Source organism: Ahaetulla prasina, chromosome 4 (genome assembly GCF_028640845.1).
Source record: "Ahaetulla prasina isolate Xishuangbanna chromosome 4, ASM2864084v1, whole genome shotgun sequence".
Lineage (NCBI taxonomy): Eukaryota > Metazoa > Chordata > Lepidosauria > Squamata > Colubridae > Ahaetulla > Ahaetulla prasina.
In genome coordinates this window covers 61,637,746-61,655,541 of record NC_080542.1, presented here as the reverse complement: position 1 = coordinate 61,655,541, position 17,796 = coordinate 61,637,746, and the positions used below count along the sequence as shown (strand labels likewise).

Sequence of the window (17,796 nt, the reverse complement as noted above, 5' to 3'; positions counted from 1 at the left end):
GTCTCCATGCTGCACTCTCCTCCAGCCCTCCTGGGGAAGCTTGTCTCTCTAGTGACAGTTCCTCCTCCTTTTCTTCCTGGTTGCTCCAACATCCTGGCCAGAAGTGGCGGCATGAGAACCACCACGGCCCCCTCACCCCTCACAGTGGCAGGAGCAGAGGGCAACAGCTGTCCAGCTGCCTCATGCGCCCAAGCTAGCCAGGCACTCCAGACTGCAGATGCATAGTGTGCTGTGGGCTGGGGCTGTGCAAGAAGCCCACTTGGGCGGGGAGAGAGGGAAGTCCTGAACTGCCCATCTTGGCTGGCAGCTTTGCTCCCCTTCCTTTTCCGGGTTCCAGTGCACCGGCCAGCTGGTCTTTACGCGCCAAAAACCAAAAAAGCAGCCACCTGGAGCACATGCTCATGCCAGGAAGATGATTTTCCAGTTTTCAGTGCACTCATGCGCACTGGCCAGCTTGTCTTTGTGTGCACATGCGTGCCATAAACCAGAAGACCAGGTGGCTGGTGCACATGCATGCACCGGAAAGCAGATATTCATCTTCCCGGCATGCACATGCGCACTGGCAGCTGCTGTTTCAGTTTCTGGTGCTCCTGCACATGTGAAGACCAGCTGGCCAGTGCACCAGAATCCGGAAGAGCAACAGGTGATAGTTTGCGTGCCTGGAGGGATGGTTCTGCATGCCAGTTTCACACGTGCCATAGGTTCACCATCATGGTCCTACGGGATGCTGTTCTAAGAACTGGGACTACAGCAGAGATGCCCTACTTGACCAGAGATGAGATCCATAAGATGATATTGCTTAATTGATAGTTGAAGTATGGCACCAATGTATTACTACCAATCTCCCTTCCGTGCTCAAAAACAGCTTGAAAATCCAAAGTGTCCTTCCATATTGCAAACTTTGAGTTGCTTCTGCCAAAAAATGTGATTTGAATAGTAATTTTTAACACAGCATATTAGTCATGGGCCATTCAAAAAATACTTGTGAAAAAATGCTTGACAGGGATAGCTCAAAAAGTCTTAGATTAGTTGCATAATTTCACAATTTAATCATAGCACTGCAGATACTAATTCTTTCAAATCTAAAAAGCTGATATTTGACTGACAAATTGTCTTTTTCCTCCTTTCTTGCCACCATTTCTTAGGAAACATCTAGCAACAAAAATAAGAAGAATAAAAAAAGGAGGGATACTAAGTAAGAAAAAGGAGGGATACTAAGTAAGTAAGAATTTCTAGGTTCTAGAAATTCATTTTTCCAGGTTTAGAATTCTACTTGCCATAATTAGAATGTAATATAATAAAGCATACAAAGACAGTCTTGTAAGACTAAACTTCTTTTCATATGAGAGGTGGAGAAAAATCAGTTAATTATAAAAAATGAACGACTGTTCAGTTTTCTCTAAACATTCCACAGGTCTATGAAAAGAAGGCATTCACACACATTCCATTGCTCAAGATGGTATTTTAAGAGTTAGTCATACTATTAGCTATCAAATGGAATTTTTTGTAGAAGAGAAGAGAAACCATATCGCATTAATATAATATTTACAACAACTCACCCTGCTGGGATGAGTTTTTGGTAGTGATCTCAGTTTTCACATGGAACGTAGAGCCCCTCCCGAGCCTTTCTTCATCTCTTTGAGGACTGACAAAGCCACTCAGTTGATCTGAATCTGTGTTGACAGCACCGATGCGGGTAGGAATAGGCTCAAATGTTGGGTCTAAGTCCAAAATTAGTCTGTTTAGCTGTTCAATTGACTGATCAATATCCAAAGTTGGTGAAGATGGCAAAACTCCAGCACTGCTTCCTGTATTCTGTTTCAATTCATTATTATTTGCACTTTTTTCAGAGGGAAATCTTAATTTAGAAACCTCTGGTTCAGATGTTTCAACCACATTACTAGAAGTTGGTATACTCCCAAGCCTCCTTTGGATCTCACTCCTACTGCTGGAACTTTGGAAAAGTGTATTTGGAACTCTGGCTTGATTTTCCAGGTTGCCCACATTTGCAACTATGTTATGAATACCAAATCCAACTTCACTCTCTGGAGAACTGATATACTGATTAGCAATTACCATTTGCTGTTGGCGCACCCATGTCTGAGTTGAATAGCTACTGGCGCTATAGGATGGATGGGTGGAAACTGGAGGATTCTTTGTCAGCTGCTGACAACTTTTTGTATCAATCCTTCTAAAGGGCCTTTCATACACAGAGTCAACATTAATTCCCAGATCTGCAGCCAGAATGTTATGATGTTCCTCTCCAATATTACTTCCAAAGCCATCTGACAGGAGGGGATTCTGACAACTTTTATGGCAGTTCAAATTCCCAAGGTGGTTAGACTGCTGACCTTCAGAGGAAGACAATGTTCCAATACTATCCACACTGTGAAGATCATAAGTGGGCATCTCATCATCTAGAATATCTGTTTCTCTTTCCTTGTGTTTGTCATCTCCATCCACATGAACTTGGGCTGGCACTATATGACGAGTCCCACTATGTTTGCTTTGGGCCTCAGTCGTATCCATGAGCTGAATGATCGAGTTGTCTAGGCCAAAGCCACTAAGCAGTTGATCAAGTTCTTCCTTTTCCCGGGGACTCAAGATTCGTTTTAGTCCTGGAGGATGTTCCTCAGCTTTTTCTGTCATGATAGAAGCTGTAGAATGTCCTGAATCACTGCCCACAGATAGGGTATGATCACTATGGTCAGAGTTATTACTTGCAGTACCTTTGATTCTGCTTGGAATGCTGGTATCAGAGGAGCTTTTTTTCCTCACCTTAGCATAAAGGCTGCCATCAATGGGACCATGTGAGTGCAGCACTGTAAAGGAGAAATGAGAATCAAAACATAATTACTATATGAAGAAGAAAAGATATTACAGTAAAAATGGGGTGGGGAGAGAGATTTATATAGCAGTAGAAACAGGGCTTGTGATTGTTAATTCTGTCAACCTTAATACTATAATTGCTGTAATTTATTTACATTAATGCTTCCATTTTGAGCAGAACACAATTTCCATCTTTGACTAGTTCCACAAAATAGATTGTTGTGATGCAATAACAAAGCCGAACATTTATTGGCTCCATAATCATACAACTGTTAGTACTGCAGAATGAATAATAGCAGAGAATCACCAACTCCAATTTGATTCAAAAGCTTTTGTGGGAAATGGAGTTGTAGAACCTGGGGGAAGAGTTAAATGAGAGACTAATCCAGAATCCCTAGTAGCCACAAGCAAAATAACTCCAATCTGCCACTGACCCTATCTAACCCCAAACAGATGCTAACCATTAGTTAACAAGATTTTTGTGCATAGCATGACTAGCAATAAATCAGTTTAACTGGATCTTTACCTATGGATCTGATATTTCATACCTGGTAACATGATTCCTTTTTTTCCCCTCCTGTTTCTGTTAATATTTTTTTTTACCCATAAGCTAATTTAAATTAGATAAAACAGGAGGGGGGGAAAGGAATAATGTGAAACTTTTGGAACATCTACAACACCAGCCAGCTTAACAATCACTGCAGAAAATACCATCCTAGGATATTTAGGGAACAGATAGTCCTCAACTTACATCTCTGACTTTTTGAAATTACAACATCACTGAAAAAAGTGAGTTCTCACCATTTTTCACACAACTGTTGCAGCATCCCCATGGTCATGTGATCAAAATTTGGACAATTGGCAACTGGCTCATAGTTATGATGGTTGCAATATCCCTGGCTCATATGATCACCTTTTGTGATCTTCTGACAAGCAAAGTCAATAGGAAACCAGAACACTTTACAACTGTTTTACTAATTTAACAACTTTGGTAGGAAAGGTTGTAAAATGGGGCAAAATTCACTTAACAATCAACTGTCCTGCTTAGCAACAGAAATTTTGGGTTCAATTGTAGTTGTAAGTCACCTTACAATTTTTTTGTAAGGTGTTTTTGTTTCTGCAGAACTATTGCTCATTTTTTTGAATTACCAACATGGGTATAAGTTCTGAAGTGGCAGGCAGTAAACAGAGATAAGACTTGATCATGCCATGTCAGTATTTCAAATTTCTTTTCAAACTAAGCCTTTCAAAGAATACCAGATGTGATATCGTACTACAGTTAAAGAATATTAGCTTATTTCCCTTGTGGTTGACAATAGACACAATGATGGAATTTTCATTGGAAACAGTGCAGAGAAGTATAACTCTCTTCTACAGTGCAATGTATACATCATTCTCAATGTATCAGGAGCCATATTATTGATGATAAAATTACGGGATTGTCCAGACAGTGCTGAATTTCAAAAAGACTAGTTAAGATATAAATTAATCCTATTGTACCTAAATAAGGTAATTAATAGGGGAAAGAACTACTGGCCTACAATGTCCTTACAACTTTCTAAATCTGCAAATCTTAGAATTTCAGCCCAAATACATAGGAGCCAATTCCAGACCTCCCTAGTCAACAGGTATCAGCAGCTATGCTTCTTTATATCTCTTACTTAAGTTACATATTTAAGTTTTGTGCCTACTTGTCTATAGCTCCAAATGGATTACTGGGGGCGAGGGCTAACAATGAATTATTCTAACCAAAATTATTGTCTTCTTAAAGAAATTCACAAACATCAGGGACATATAAAGACTAATCTCATATTCATCCTCCAAATATCTTGACAAATCCTCAGAAATCAGTTACAAACAAATCAAATCTATTTCTGATAAGAGTAATGACAGCACTAAGGCCGTATTGGGCTTCTTTTGCACCAAAGGAAGCAAATACATATTTGTGCCATAAAAGTTTCTAAAACTAAATATATTTCTCAAATTTGATGTGGGTACCAAGTATATGCTCCAGATATGTTCATACAGTGATTTAGATATCATGTGCATAAAATGACTTAATGCCTTGAGAGGGCTATTCCAAGTTCTTTCTTGTATTTTAAGTGCAGCACTCATTTAGAATCTGGGAAGATCTTCCTGGAATTTAGGGTTTGCATCAGGTCAATGTCAACTTTTAGTGATTACATAGATATGTTACCTCTATGGCAATCTGTCCCTAATCTGGTTTTTCAGGTCATGTAATGATGCATCCATTGCTATTGTGCCATTCTGATTTCACTTAGAACCTTCTCAGTTACAGCTTTTAACATGCCACCTATTTTATACTTGAACATTTGGCTTTTCTTGCCTAAGTATAAAACCTTTTCTCATCATTGACTTGTATTTTGTGGATCCAGGGCTTCAGTCTATCACTATCTTCTGGATCTTGAGCCTATATTCTAAAGTTTTGGCTTTTCCCCCCAGCTTGGTGTCATCTGCAAATTTGATGAATTTTCCTTCTATCTCCTCATCTAAATCATTTATGAAAACATTGAAGAATACTGGGCCTAACACAGAACCTTGCAGTATCTCACAGCATACTTCCCTCCATATAGATGCAGTTCCACTGAGGACTACATATTGTGTAAAGTTGATCAGCCAATTATGAATCCATCTGGTGGTGATGCTATCTTACCAAGAAGTAGATTATGATCGACTTTGTTAAAAGCCTGAAGTTAATGTTCAGAGATTTTGCTGCTCCACTAATTTAGTCACATTGTCAAGGAATGCAATAAGATTTTTCTAGTATGATCTGTTTTTGACAAACCTATGTTGGCTTCCAGTAATAACTTTGTTTCTAATTTCTATTTGTTCACAGATTCATTGCTTGATTATCTTTTCCAGGATCTTCTCAGGTATTGATTGGTGTGTAGTTTCCTGGATTCATTTTTTTCCTTTTTTGAAGATAGGGAAAATATCCGCTGTTTTCCAGGGCTTTAGTAGTTCGTCAGTGCTCCAGGAGCTCTGAAAAATATGGTTCAGTGGTTCCAACATCACATTTGATAAGTCCTTCAGATCTCTGGGATGTAATTGAACCACAAGCATTTGGTCATCCTTGAAAAGCTCCTATGACCGAGATAAGAAACTGTGAGAACTTTAAGGGAGGTTTCTACCAACAAGCTGTTTGACCTTCATATGAATAAGATCTACAACTTCAAAGAATAAAGCAGAAAACAACTGACAACAAGAGAAACACACAAACGACTTCTAAGAAGGAACACAAGAAACAATTATAAGACTGGAATAATAATAATGATCTAGAGAAAAAAAGAGCTGCTTCTAGCAGTGACAGTGAATAAAGAATTTATGATGTTAAAATATAAATCTAAAAGATTATACAGAGGTTACTAAAGAGATATAAAAAGGGGGGAAAAGTAGAAAAGGAGAGTCAATAGAAATTCAGGATAAGTTAAGAAAATATGGAACTTTAAGCATATATAATTAAACTGCAATAATTTGAGATTAAAACTTCTAAGAGAATATACAAGTATAAGCATGAAAATTTTTGAAATAAGAGAAATGTTTGCTCCTTTTTACTTTTGCTTTAAGAAAAGATTGATAATGAAGTTACAGATATGAGCAGCTTATTGAAATACAAGAATATAGTGTTTTAAAACAAGGAATTTTAAAGGAAAACAAGAAAGGAATTAACATAGACTAAGATTGAAATATTAAAGAGACTTTTTTGAAATATTAAAAAGGTGAGAATTAAATGTATAAGAGATTTCTTGAAATAATGAACGCTAGTTGGTATTACTTAGTTTTTTCTTTTTTGTCATTGTTTTTCTTTTGATAAAATTAAGAATAATTATTTCTTTGTTTAGTGAAATGTAATGACTATGGATACTGATTATAAAGAGTGAAAAGAAAGAAATCTGTGATTGGGAATATGGGCTTTTTAATGTAGACGGGAGAGATAAGAAAGGGGGCAAAAAGCTGGGGAACTAGACTTAGAATTAAATTCAGGATAGAGGGTTAGAATGCATTTTATGTTAGAGATATGCAAACAATGAAATTTAAAGAGGGAAAGGGAAATATATTGGATAAACTACACAATAAGGGTGGTGGAAAATTGAATTGGATTTGACTATGTACCTGATTGATATTTTCAAAATATCTGTATATATTCAAAAATATACTTTTTGTTTTAAAAAAAAATTCAAAAAAAAAAAGAACTCTGGGATGTAATCAGTGGTGGGATTCAGCCAGTTCGTACCACTTCAGGAGAACCGGTTGTTAACCTTCTGAGCAGTTTGGCAAATTGGTCATTGGAAGAAATCATTAGGGCAGAGAACCGGTTGTTGAATTAGTTGAATCCCACCACTGGATATAATCCATCTTTTCCAGTGATCTTAACTCATCTAGAGTAGATAAGTGCTGTCTTACCATTTTCTTGCCTATTATGACTTGTACTCCTCATATGTCATTTATGATAGTGCTTTGATAGATTTGACTGGGTTTTTTTCCCCTTTTGTGTAAAGACAGATGCAAAGAATGAATTAAGCAGTTCTGTTCTTCCCTGCTACCTGTCATCTCCTTGCAATCTTTCCCTAATTTCTTGTTTTTTTTATATGTTGAAATAAACTTTTTAAAATTGTTTTTGACATTTGTTGCAAATGACTTAGTTCGTTTTGAGCCTTAGCTTTCCTGATTTCATCTTTGTAGATTTGGGCTATATGCTGGCATTCTGCCTTAGTTATGTCTCCCTCCTTGCATTTTTTTTACTAGTCCTTTTTGTCTTTCAGAGAGTTGTTATAATGATTTATGTGATATAGTTCTCCATAAACAACCACACAAATTAGGGGTGTATATAAGTGTGTGTGTATGTGCACTATTCAATATTATTTTTCCAGTGCACTGCAAAACTTTCTCCTTACCCACTTAATATTTTCCCCTCTGCATTTTTGGAAGTGTCATGCCTTTGGGAATCAGACTTAGCTGAAACACAGCCTGCTTCAGGCGTTTACTCCCCCTCCCCCTTCCATTCCTCCTGAGGTCTCTATACCTCCACTGAAGTGTGCAGCTTATAAGTAAACAGTAAGATACATAACATAACATATTAACATAACATAATAACAGAGTTGGAAGGGACCTTGGAGGTCTTCTAGTCCAACCCCCCTGCCCAGGCAGGAAACCCTACACCATTTCAGACAAATGGCTATCCAACATTTTCTTAAAAATATCCAGTGTTGGTGCATTCACAACTTCTGCAGGCAAGTTGTTCCACTTATTGATTGTTCTAACTGTCAGGAAATTTCTCCTTAGTTCTAAGTTGCTTCTCTCCTTGATTAGTTTCCACCCATTGCTTCTTGTTCTTGTTCTACCCTCAGGTACTTTGGAGAATAGTTTGACTCCCTCTTCTTCTCTGCACTCTTTCTAGAGTCTCAACATCTTTTTTACATCATGGTGACCAAAACTGAATGCAATATTCCAAGTGTGGCCTTATAAAGTGGTATTAACACTTCACGTGATCTTGATTCTATCCCTCTGTTTATGCAGCCCAGAACTGTGTTGGCTTTTTTGGCAGCTGCTGCACACTGCTGGCTCATATCTAAATGGTTATCCACTAGGACTCCAAGATCCCTCTCACAGTTACTACTATTGAGGAAAGTATCACATATATGGTACCTATGCATTTTGGTTTTTTTTGCCTAAATGTAGAACCTTACTTTTTTCACTGTTGAATTTCATTTTGTTAGTTACCGCCCAATGTTCAAGTCTGTCAAGATCCTTCTGTATCCTGAGCCTATCTGAACTGACCATCAAGGCTTAAGGAAAGATTGGCAAAACTCAGTAAGGAGGCGATTTAAAGCTGTTAGAGACAGTTTTCCCTGGCTCACTTGAGAATCTGGCTTCATGGTGTATGATTCTTTTCTGCAAACCAATTCTTTACAAATTGTGGCATGTTAATTGACTAAGACCTCATTTCTCCATTGATATGGTATCATAAATTTTTAGCTTGGACAGCTTGACCTCGAATTTGTCTTTGTTCAGTTAAGTTCTTATCTGCAAGAATTTGCTGTTTTTCTTTGCTAACTGCAGCTGCCTTATTCTCAGAAATAAATCTTTCCTTTAATGCTGCTGTGCCTTAAGAAGGATGTTTGACTCCTTAAAGTGTGCTTAGAAAATCAGGATACAAAGGGAAGGAAGGTATAGTAAGCTGCCCAGAATTGCTATATTAGTGACATGGATGGCAAAGAAGGAAGGAAGGAAGGAAGGAAGGAAGGAAGGAAGGAAGGAAGGAAGGAAGGAAGGAAGGAAGGAAGGAAGGAAAGAGAGAGAAAGAAAGAAAGAAAGAAAGGAAAGAAAGAAAAGAAAGGGAAGAGAAGAGAAGAGAAGAGAAGAGAAGAGAAGAGAAGAGAAGAGAAGAGAAGAGAAGAGAAGAGAAGAGAAGAGAAGAGAAAACAACAAAACTATTTTTTAAGAGAAAACCTGTTCCTACAAGCTGGAGGAACCCTAGCAAACTTTCCTGAAAAGTCTAATGTACTAGCAAAAAAAATATATATGAATGAATAACCATCTTTACCTTAGTTGAATCCAACATAGCAGATTTCTTTGCTGATTTGCTCATGGCTTCAAGTGTGAGCTTTCAATTTTACAGTCTAATGATATTAGTCAAACACGTTATTTTTGTTCCTGATCAAAGAATTTTGCCTTCTGAATTTGTTTACTGTGTAAACATAGCTTTTCATGTATATATTATACGGCTTAAAAAGAGCTCTCAAACATTTTCGATTATAGCAAAAATAAAATATCAACAAAGAAACATTATATTTTAGTTTAATTTCATGCCATTTAAGTTGGATAGTTGGAGAAAAGAAAAGAACAATTAACTGTTTTCCTGCTGTCATTAGGAGAGATATACTTGATCCATATAGCAGAAAACATGGACCTCAAAAAAGAATGAGAACACAGAGATACTTTGAGAAATTATCTTGAGGGTCAAAAAAATAAATAAATCCAAACCCCTTTTAAAAACAAGCCAAAAGAGGACAGAAAGAAGGGTAGAGTGGAAGAAAGAAGTTCCACAATACAGGACAAGAAATGAGAGGCGAAAACACAATAAAAACCATAGAGACCATACCTGGTACTTTAAAAAGAATTTTTTTAAAAAAAAATCAGTACTTTGCAAAATAAAATATTTCATCAGGTACTATGGAAAACAGATAAGCTGTCAAAGAAACTATGTCCTTTTGACATTTATTTCATGCTCTTGTTCAGAGAAGCAAAGGGCAGCATGAATATGGCTTATCTCATTTTTACATAATCTTGTGAGGCAGGTTAAATGGAATGTCTTTAACTGAATCCATGCCAGAATTTTTTTTGTAGCACATGCAAAACTAAAATAAGGAATAGCGAAGAGCTGTTTAGGCAAGTTCCTGCTTGTGTTAATGCAGTAATCATGTTCATAGATCCCCTTCTGTGTAGTAAGCAAATATACACCAGACCTTCATGCTCCTGGCAGCAGCATCACTGGCAATACAAGTAATAGATATGTGAACATGCAACGCAATGTCTAAGCAGTATACAATACCTATGCAAGCAAACAAGCGAAGATGTCTCACCAGAATTGCCACTTACAGGTTTCCATTATAAAACAAGCAACAATTGGTTTTGTTTTCTTAGTAAAGCAGAGTGCAGAACAGATATTTTGGATTCATTCTAAAGCGGTTTATGAAAGCTAGAGGGATAATATACTGCATTCTATTACATTACATTCTCTGTTGTCCAAGAAACTTTTGCAGCTCTTTGCATAAATACCAACCAGGCATTTGTTCCTATTCTTTCTGAAACAGTTCAGTTAATGCAAACAACCCGTGTTATTTAACAATCCAACAGACAAATACGATTTGTACCTTAAAATATTTAGAACAGGAAATAGTCCTATGGCATATTAAATAATACTGCATCACTGTTATCATGTATTATTGTATGCCATATACTATCAAAGACATATATGTAAAGTCACAGGAATATATAATGAAATAATCCCTCCTCTGGGATTATCCCAGAAAATTTGGCATTCCTGCAAAATGGGTTCAACCTCAATATTATCTTTCTTTTTCCCAATGGCCTCACTTTCAGTGGATTCTGCTTTTGTGTCAGAATCACCCACTCATCAAAAAAGATTGTAATGAGAAATCTATGCTATAATTTATTTTTATTTTATGTATTCATTTTTTGCCTTTTTGAAATGCTGATCTTCCTCGTGGAAAGATCCATGCCACATCCTACTGCTATTCTGTTGGATCATTCAAAATGCTAATTTGAAACTGGACATTTTGGGAAATCTTATCTATCTAGCAGCAGAGACCCAAAATAACTAAATAAAGGATTGTTTCATTTCAAATATTATTTCAGTGTCACTGCCAAGATGACAGAAGTGCTACCAGTATCATTGGTAGTCTATGGTCTTTAATTTCTGCTGTAATAGCGGGAAAAAGAAAAAAGAAGCAGATGGGGTTAGGGAAGAGAAGATGGCAATAGGAAGCTTGTGTAAGAAGAACGAGTAGTTTTCATGACAGATTTTGCCCACTATGGACAGAAACGCCTAATATAAAAACCAAAATTATCAGCCAGAATGAGCCCTGCATAAATCAACTTGATGGCTTCCACATTCATAATGCAGTAGTATGAAAACTGACTCTGCCTTGTGCAGCTTTGCCCAAACAAATTGAACAGGGACATGCTATTGAGAGTTAGAAGATGCCATAAATACGCAGGAACTGTTACTTAGGCAAAAGTACTAAAAAAATATTATATCCATTTCAATTAGGTTCGTCAGTTGCGCCCCTTCCTTGATCGGGATGCCTTGTGCACAGTCACTCATGCGCTCGTTACCTCCCGCTTGGATTATTGTAATGCTCTCTACATGGGGCTCCCCTTGAGGTGCAACCGGAGGCTTCAGTTAGTTCAGAATGCAGCTGCGCGGGTGATAGAGGGAGCTTCACTTCATTGTAACACCACTCCTGCGCAGACTGCACTGGCTACCTGTGGTCTCCCGGGTGCACTTTAAGGTTTTAGTTACTACCTTTAAAGCGCTCCATGGCTTAGGGCCTGGGTACTTACGGGACCGCCTGCTGTTACCTCATGCCTCCCACCGACCCGTACGCTCACACAGAGAGGGACTTCTCAGGGTGCCGTCCGCCAAGCAATGTCGGCTGGCGGCCCCCAGGGTTAGATCCTTCTCTGTGGGGGCTCCTACCCTCTGGAACGAGCTTCCCCCGGGCTTACGCCAAATACCTGACCTTCGGACCTTCCGCCGCGAATTAAAAACACATTTATTCGCGCGGGGCTGGCTTAAATTTTATTGGTTTTAAATTTTTACTAGTAATTTTTAGTGGGTTTTAGTTTTTATGTTCCAAAGTTTTAGGCCAATTATGTAATAAGTTTTTTAATTCGTATTTTAATTGTATATTACATTGTTTGTTTTACCTGGCTGTACACCGCCCTGAGTCCTTCGGGAGAAGGGTGGTATAAAAATTGAATAAATAATAATAATAATAATTAGCCAAACAAGCAGATCAGGCAGATGCATGTCTAAATGACAAGAGGAAGAGGTACAGCACAATCAGGCCTGTAAAATACTACTATAGCCAATCTCAATAAAAGTAGGTTTTAGCATTCTGTGGAGTTGATTTTATGATCTGGCTCATCTATTGTGGTTGAGATGACATGTACAGAGGTTTTTGTGTCTTTAGGCATCTATCACAGCAATGTGACTGGATGATGGCTTTTTTCTGGCTTGTGATTTCTCGTATATTGGTATTCTAACTGTGTCAATGAAAGGAATCAGTAATGCAATTCTGTGTTAGTAACGTTATTAACGTTTGTTACTGGATAGTAAAGGAAAAACTGCAGATACCAAATTTATTAGTACCTTTGATAAGTTATTTAACATAAGTTATGGCGGTGGTATATTAGCCAGGAGGCTACAGTATTAATATAGAGTAGTTGTTTGTCTGCCTATTAAGATTGCTAGTCCATTTGGTTCATGCTCATGCACTATCCAGAAGTACACCACAGGAAACAAATTGCTCTTCACTTAGAATGGCTCATGGCATTCTGCACCATCATTCGCAGCATTCTTTCCTCCACTGATGTCACTTTCTCTCACTTTTGGGCAAATCCAACACCAGTTGGGTTTGTACTTCTGCATGAAGTACCATTATTTTTCCTACCAAAGTGATATTTATTTATCTACTTGCATATAACATGCTTTTGAACTGTTGGGTTGGCAAAAGCTGAGGCAAATGATGGAAGCTTATCCCATCACACTGTGCTAGAATTCAAACACCAAAGTATGTTTGCTTCTCCATGAGATCTTCTCCAGCATCTTTAAGCCACTGAACCATCATACCTCTACCTTTGATAAAAGTAACCTTAAGAAATATTATGCATGCTACAAAGCGTTTGGGTTAACAAGTATTTCTATCACTGGAAAAACTCCTGCTCAGTATAGCTATCAAAAAAAGCTAGACACCAACTGTATGAAGCTCAGCAAATTCAGTGGGCTTCTGGAAACAAACCATGCAGACAATGTATCTTTATTCAAAAAACAGATAAGGTTAAGAAATAAAATAGGAGACTACTTAAAAGTATGATTATTCCTTCAAAAATCACTTCTCACTTATTACAAGTCCTAGGTTTATTTTTTCTAGTAGCTATTCATATTTTCTTTATCAAGATCATTACTTCTATTATTCATGGGACCTTATACAAACTTGTTTATTGATTTAGAGCCTATAACATAGCAGAGTTTGAACACCACAAGTCCATTCTGTATTAGAAAAATACAAATATTTTGCTGCAGAAGATTAAGTGTTGACCCCATGAAAAATGTTACAATTCGGCCACAGATTAAAAGTTATGAAACAAATTTCTGCAAGTATTGTATATTGGTACAAGCTTTTTGGCAAAGTAAAATAGGAAAATGATATTACTAAAGCATTTTATTTGTGAACATCTTTGAAATAAATTATGGAAAATACTGTTATAGTAAATGCAACTTTAAAGTACAGTACAATTTTCCCAACAAAATTTCCGTTTGTAAAAATGGTAGAATTACCCAGCTGTTTTCCTCCAACTAACACTATCCAAACCCCAAATACTAAACTCTAAAAAGTGGTATTGAAAAACAGTCCTTTTTTTCCCTATCAGAAAAGAGTAATTTTGGCACCATCCCTGAAAGGTGAAAATTTCATATACATTTTATATCCTCAGCCCATATAAATCTGAAGACAAATCTCATTAACAAAGGCAGTGTCCTCCTTACACCCCCCCCCACAATACATATTATATCAACTTCATCATGAGGCAGGGTTCTTTTTACCTTTACACATTTTAATATAGACTTAAGAGGTCCTGTGTAAACCCCACCTGTCTCCGTTCCACAATTATCTCCTTTCCAGTTTTAAGTATTTTAGAAAGTATACTCAGAAGGCCATACAACAAGTAAGCAAGTGCACTATAGGGTTAGCAAAGGCAGTTTTCTAAAGAGGGAAAGGAAATATTTATCAAATATAATTGAAAGTATCTCTCACATTTCTCAAACATCACAAACATGCACAGAAAAGAAAGAAAATAGTCTCCTACCTTTAAAAAATTATTGCAGTCCTGTCCTGTAACTTTGAAAGGCAGCAAAATGGAGATTTATTTGAAACTAACTTAATATTCTTCTTAAAAAATATAAAAGGGGAAAAAATAAGCACTGAAAATTGCTTTATTAATTTCTACTGCAGCAGCTGCTAAATGTAACCTCTCTTTCTGGAACAGCATAAAACTTTCGATTCAGTTAGGAATGTAAACATATGGGAGGAGTCAGAGGGTACAATGAAGTTCAATGTAATTTGAACCTTCATAAAACCAAATAAAACCTGAAACAGCCTAAAGAAAAATCTAACAAGCTACAAATTGAAGTTTATCGTTTTTTTCTCCCCTCCCACCACTCACTCTGAAGTTTAACTCACCTGATAAACCATGAGCTCAGTCTTGATTCTCGCCTAAGCAAATGACAGATGCAGCTTTGTAAAAGATTTTCCCTAAAACTATTAAGCAAATATTTGTCTGGGATTTCTAGACTGTATATGGGTAAATATAAAAGGGAAAAGAAAGAGTAATATTGCCAGAGGTGTATATCACAGGCCACACGACCAAGCAGAAGAAATATATGACTTTTTGCTAATCAGCTACAAATCTTTGAGGGGCTACCACAAAGAAGAGGAAGTCCTCCTATTTCCCAAAGCACCAGGAGGCAAGGCAAGAAGCAATGGGTAGAAACTAACCGAGGAACTAAAGAAAAATTTCTTGACAGTGAGAACAATAAACCAGTGGAATGAGTTGCCTTCAGAGGTTGTGGGTGCTCCATCATTGGAGACTTTTACAAAGACACGAGACAGCTATTTGTCTGAAATGATATAAGCGATCCTGCTTGAGTAGGGGGTGGGACAAGATGATCTCCAAGGTCCCTTCCAATTCTATTATTCTATTATGACCAAATCTTTATTCAGACCACATTCTAATTTATGTTCTATTTGTGGACAGGTTACAGACTTTTATTTGGTATCAGCTACTGTATTAAAGACCCTTTAATACATTACTAAAGACCCTTCCCTCTATATCCCCAAAATATTATTTTTCTTCACACCTTTGGAATGGATAAACTTCAGTTATGTAAAGTTGCCTCATCAAGCTCTAGAGCAAAACATATTTTCTAGCTGTAATTGTCCCAAATATCACCACAATCTACAAATTTTCTTCTAAATTCTAAATAAATAATTTGAAAATATTCTTAGATAATGAATATATATTTGTTGTATATATTTGTTGTTGTTGTTAGTTGCGAAATCGTGTCCAAGCCATTGTGACTCCATGGGCAACTTTCCTCCAGGCCTTCCTGTCCTCTATTATCCCCAGAGACCATTTAAACTCATGCTGACTGCTTCAGTGACTCCCTCCAGCCATCTCGTTCTCTGTCGTCCCCTTCTTCTTTTGCCCTCAATCTTTCCCAGCATTAGGCTTTTCTCCAGTGAGTCCTTCCTTCTCATTAGGTGGCCAAAGTATTTCAGTTTCATCTTCAGGCTCTGGCCTTCTAAAGAGCAGTCAGGGTTGATCTCCTCTAGGACTGACTGGTTTGATCGCCTTGCAGTCCAAGGGACTCGCAGGAGTCTTCTCCAGCACCATAGTTCAAGGGCCTCAATTCTTTGATGTGCAGCCTTCCTTATGGTCCAATTTTCATAACCATACCTTGCAACTGAGACAACCATAGCCTTGACTATACACACTTTTGTTGGCAGAGTGATGTCTCTGCTTTTCAGTATGCTGTCTAGATTTGCATAGCTTTCCTCCCAGGAGCAAGTGTCTTTTAGTTTTTTGGCTGTAGTCCCCCTGTGCGGTGATCTTGGAGCCCAGGAAAATAAAACCTGTCACTACCTCCATTTCTTCCCCATCTATTTGCCAGGAATTGAGAGGGCGGGAGCCATGATTTTACTTTTCTTAATGTTGAGTTTCAAGACAACTTTTGCATTCTTCTCCTTCACCCACATCAGAAGGCTCTTCACTTTCTGCAGGGGTACTTTTCAGCAGGTTCTGACAGATTCTGGAGAACTGGTAGAGGAAATTTTGAGTAATTCAGAGAACCAGCAAATACCACTTCTGGCTGGCCCCAGAATGGGATGGTTATGGAGATTCTGCAGTATCTTTTCCCTGCCACACCCACCAAGCCATGGCCACAGAACCGGTATTAAAAAAAAAAATTCCACCACTGACTTTCTGCCATTATTGTGGTATTATCTGCATATCTGAGGCAATCTTAATTCCAACTTGTGATTCATCTAGCCCCGCCTTTCTCATGATGTGCTTTGCATATAAGTTAAATAGACAAGGCAACAGTATACAGCCTTGCCGAACTCCTTTCTCAATTTTGAATTTATCACTGGTTCTGTATATATATAAAAGTATATACAATGTATTGCAAATAAGAAAACCCCTCTTTAAATAGTATATTGGCTGAGGCACCAGCCAATCAGCAACGTGCATTTTCCCGCCCAAATTTCCCTCCCAAATTTCAAATACATTACAGTTTTGGTATAAGAACATTTCTTATGACTTTGAATTTTGAATCAGAAAAAAGGGCTGTCTGAAGAACTTGAAATTCCACTGAGTCAAAATTCAGATGTGACTTAAGATTTTTGCATGGGTCAAACAAATTGAATACCTGCTTGACTGTGATCACAATAAAGGTGACTGATATAAGTTACAACAATAACTTTAATGCCTGAATCATAAAATCCAGAATTCAAAGTTGGAATCTCGAAAAATAAGTGTCCTTATATAGCACATTTTGTGGAGGATATTAGCAGCAGAGGTATTCAGGCAGTTGTCACTGACTTTATTCCTTTCTCACTTTTGACTGCAGAATAGGGTAATAAACAGATAATGAATGTTCCATTCCCCAGTATTTAACTCTGAGCCTCACAGTTCTTAATATACTGCTAATAATATAAATAACAATATTTTCAAAACCGATTAAGAAGATGTGAAAGCATTATTTTTGGTTTTAGCAAGACAAAAAAACAAGCTACTCAAAAAATATTTAAAGTAGGTATATTTGTCTGTGAAATATTTGAATCTCAGGATACCTTGTAAGAAACTAAGTCCTAAATATATAGGTCCTTTTACTATCATAGTTAATTGTAAAATTACAATTGTCAAGAGATTTTAAATGGATACATCCAGTGTTTCATTGTAGCTTGTTGAAGCCAGTTCAAGAATCAAAAATGAGACCAATCAAAAGATCACAGCCACTTCCAATTTTAGTTGAGGAGAAAGGCATGAAATTAAAGACATTTTAGATTCTAGATATCATAGGGGGAAACTGCAATATAAAGTAAAATGAAAAGGATACCTAAAATGAAAAGGATACACAGT

At 37.3% G+C, this 17,796-nt stretch overlaps 1 protein-coding gene across 3 annotated transcripts in view; it reads right to left on the bottom strand.

Moving 5' to 3' along the window:
- Nucleotides 1–17,796, bottom strand: part of TNS3 (tensin 3) — a 198,214-nt gene that overhangs the window by 71,279 nt on the left and 109,139 nt on the right. For all 3 annotated transcript variants that reach the window (XM_058180998.1, XM_058180999.1, XM_058181001.1), the window contains one exon: nt 1,560–2,822. In XM_058180998.1, coding sequence (XP_058036981.1) covers nt 1,560–2,822 — 1,263 coding nt within the window. The remainder of the gene's footprint in view (nt 1–1,559; nt 2,823–17,796) is intronic.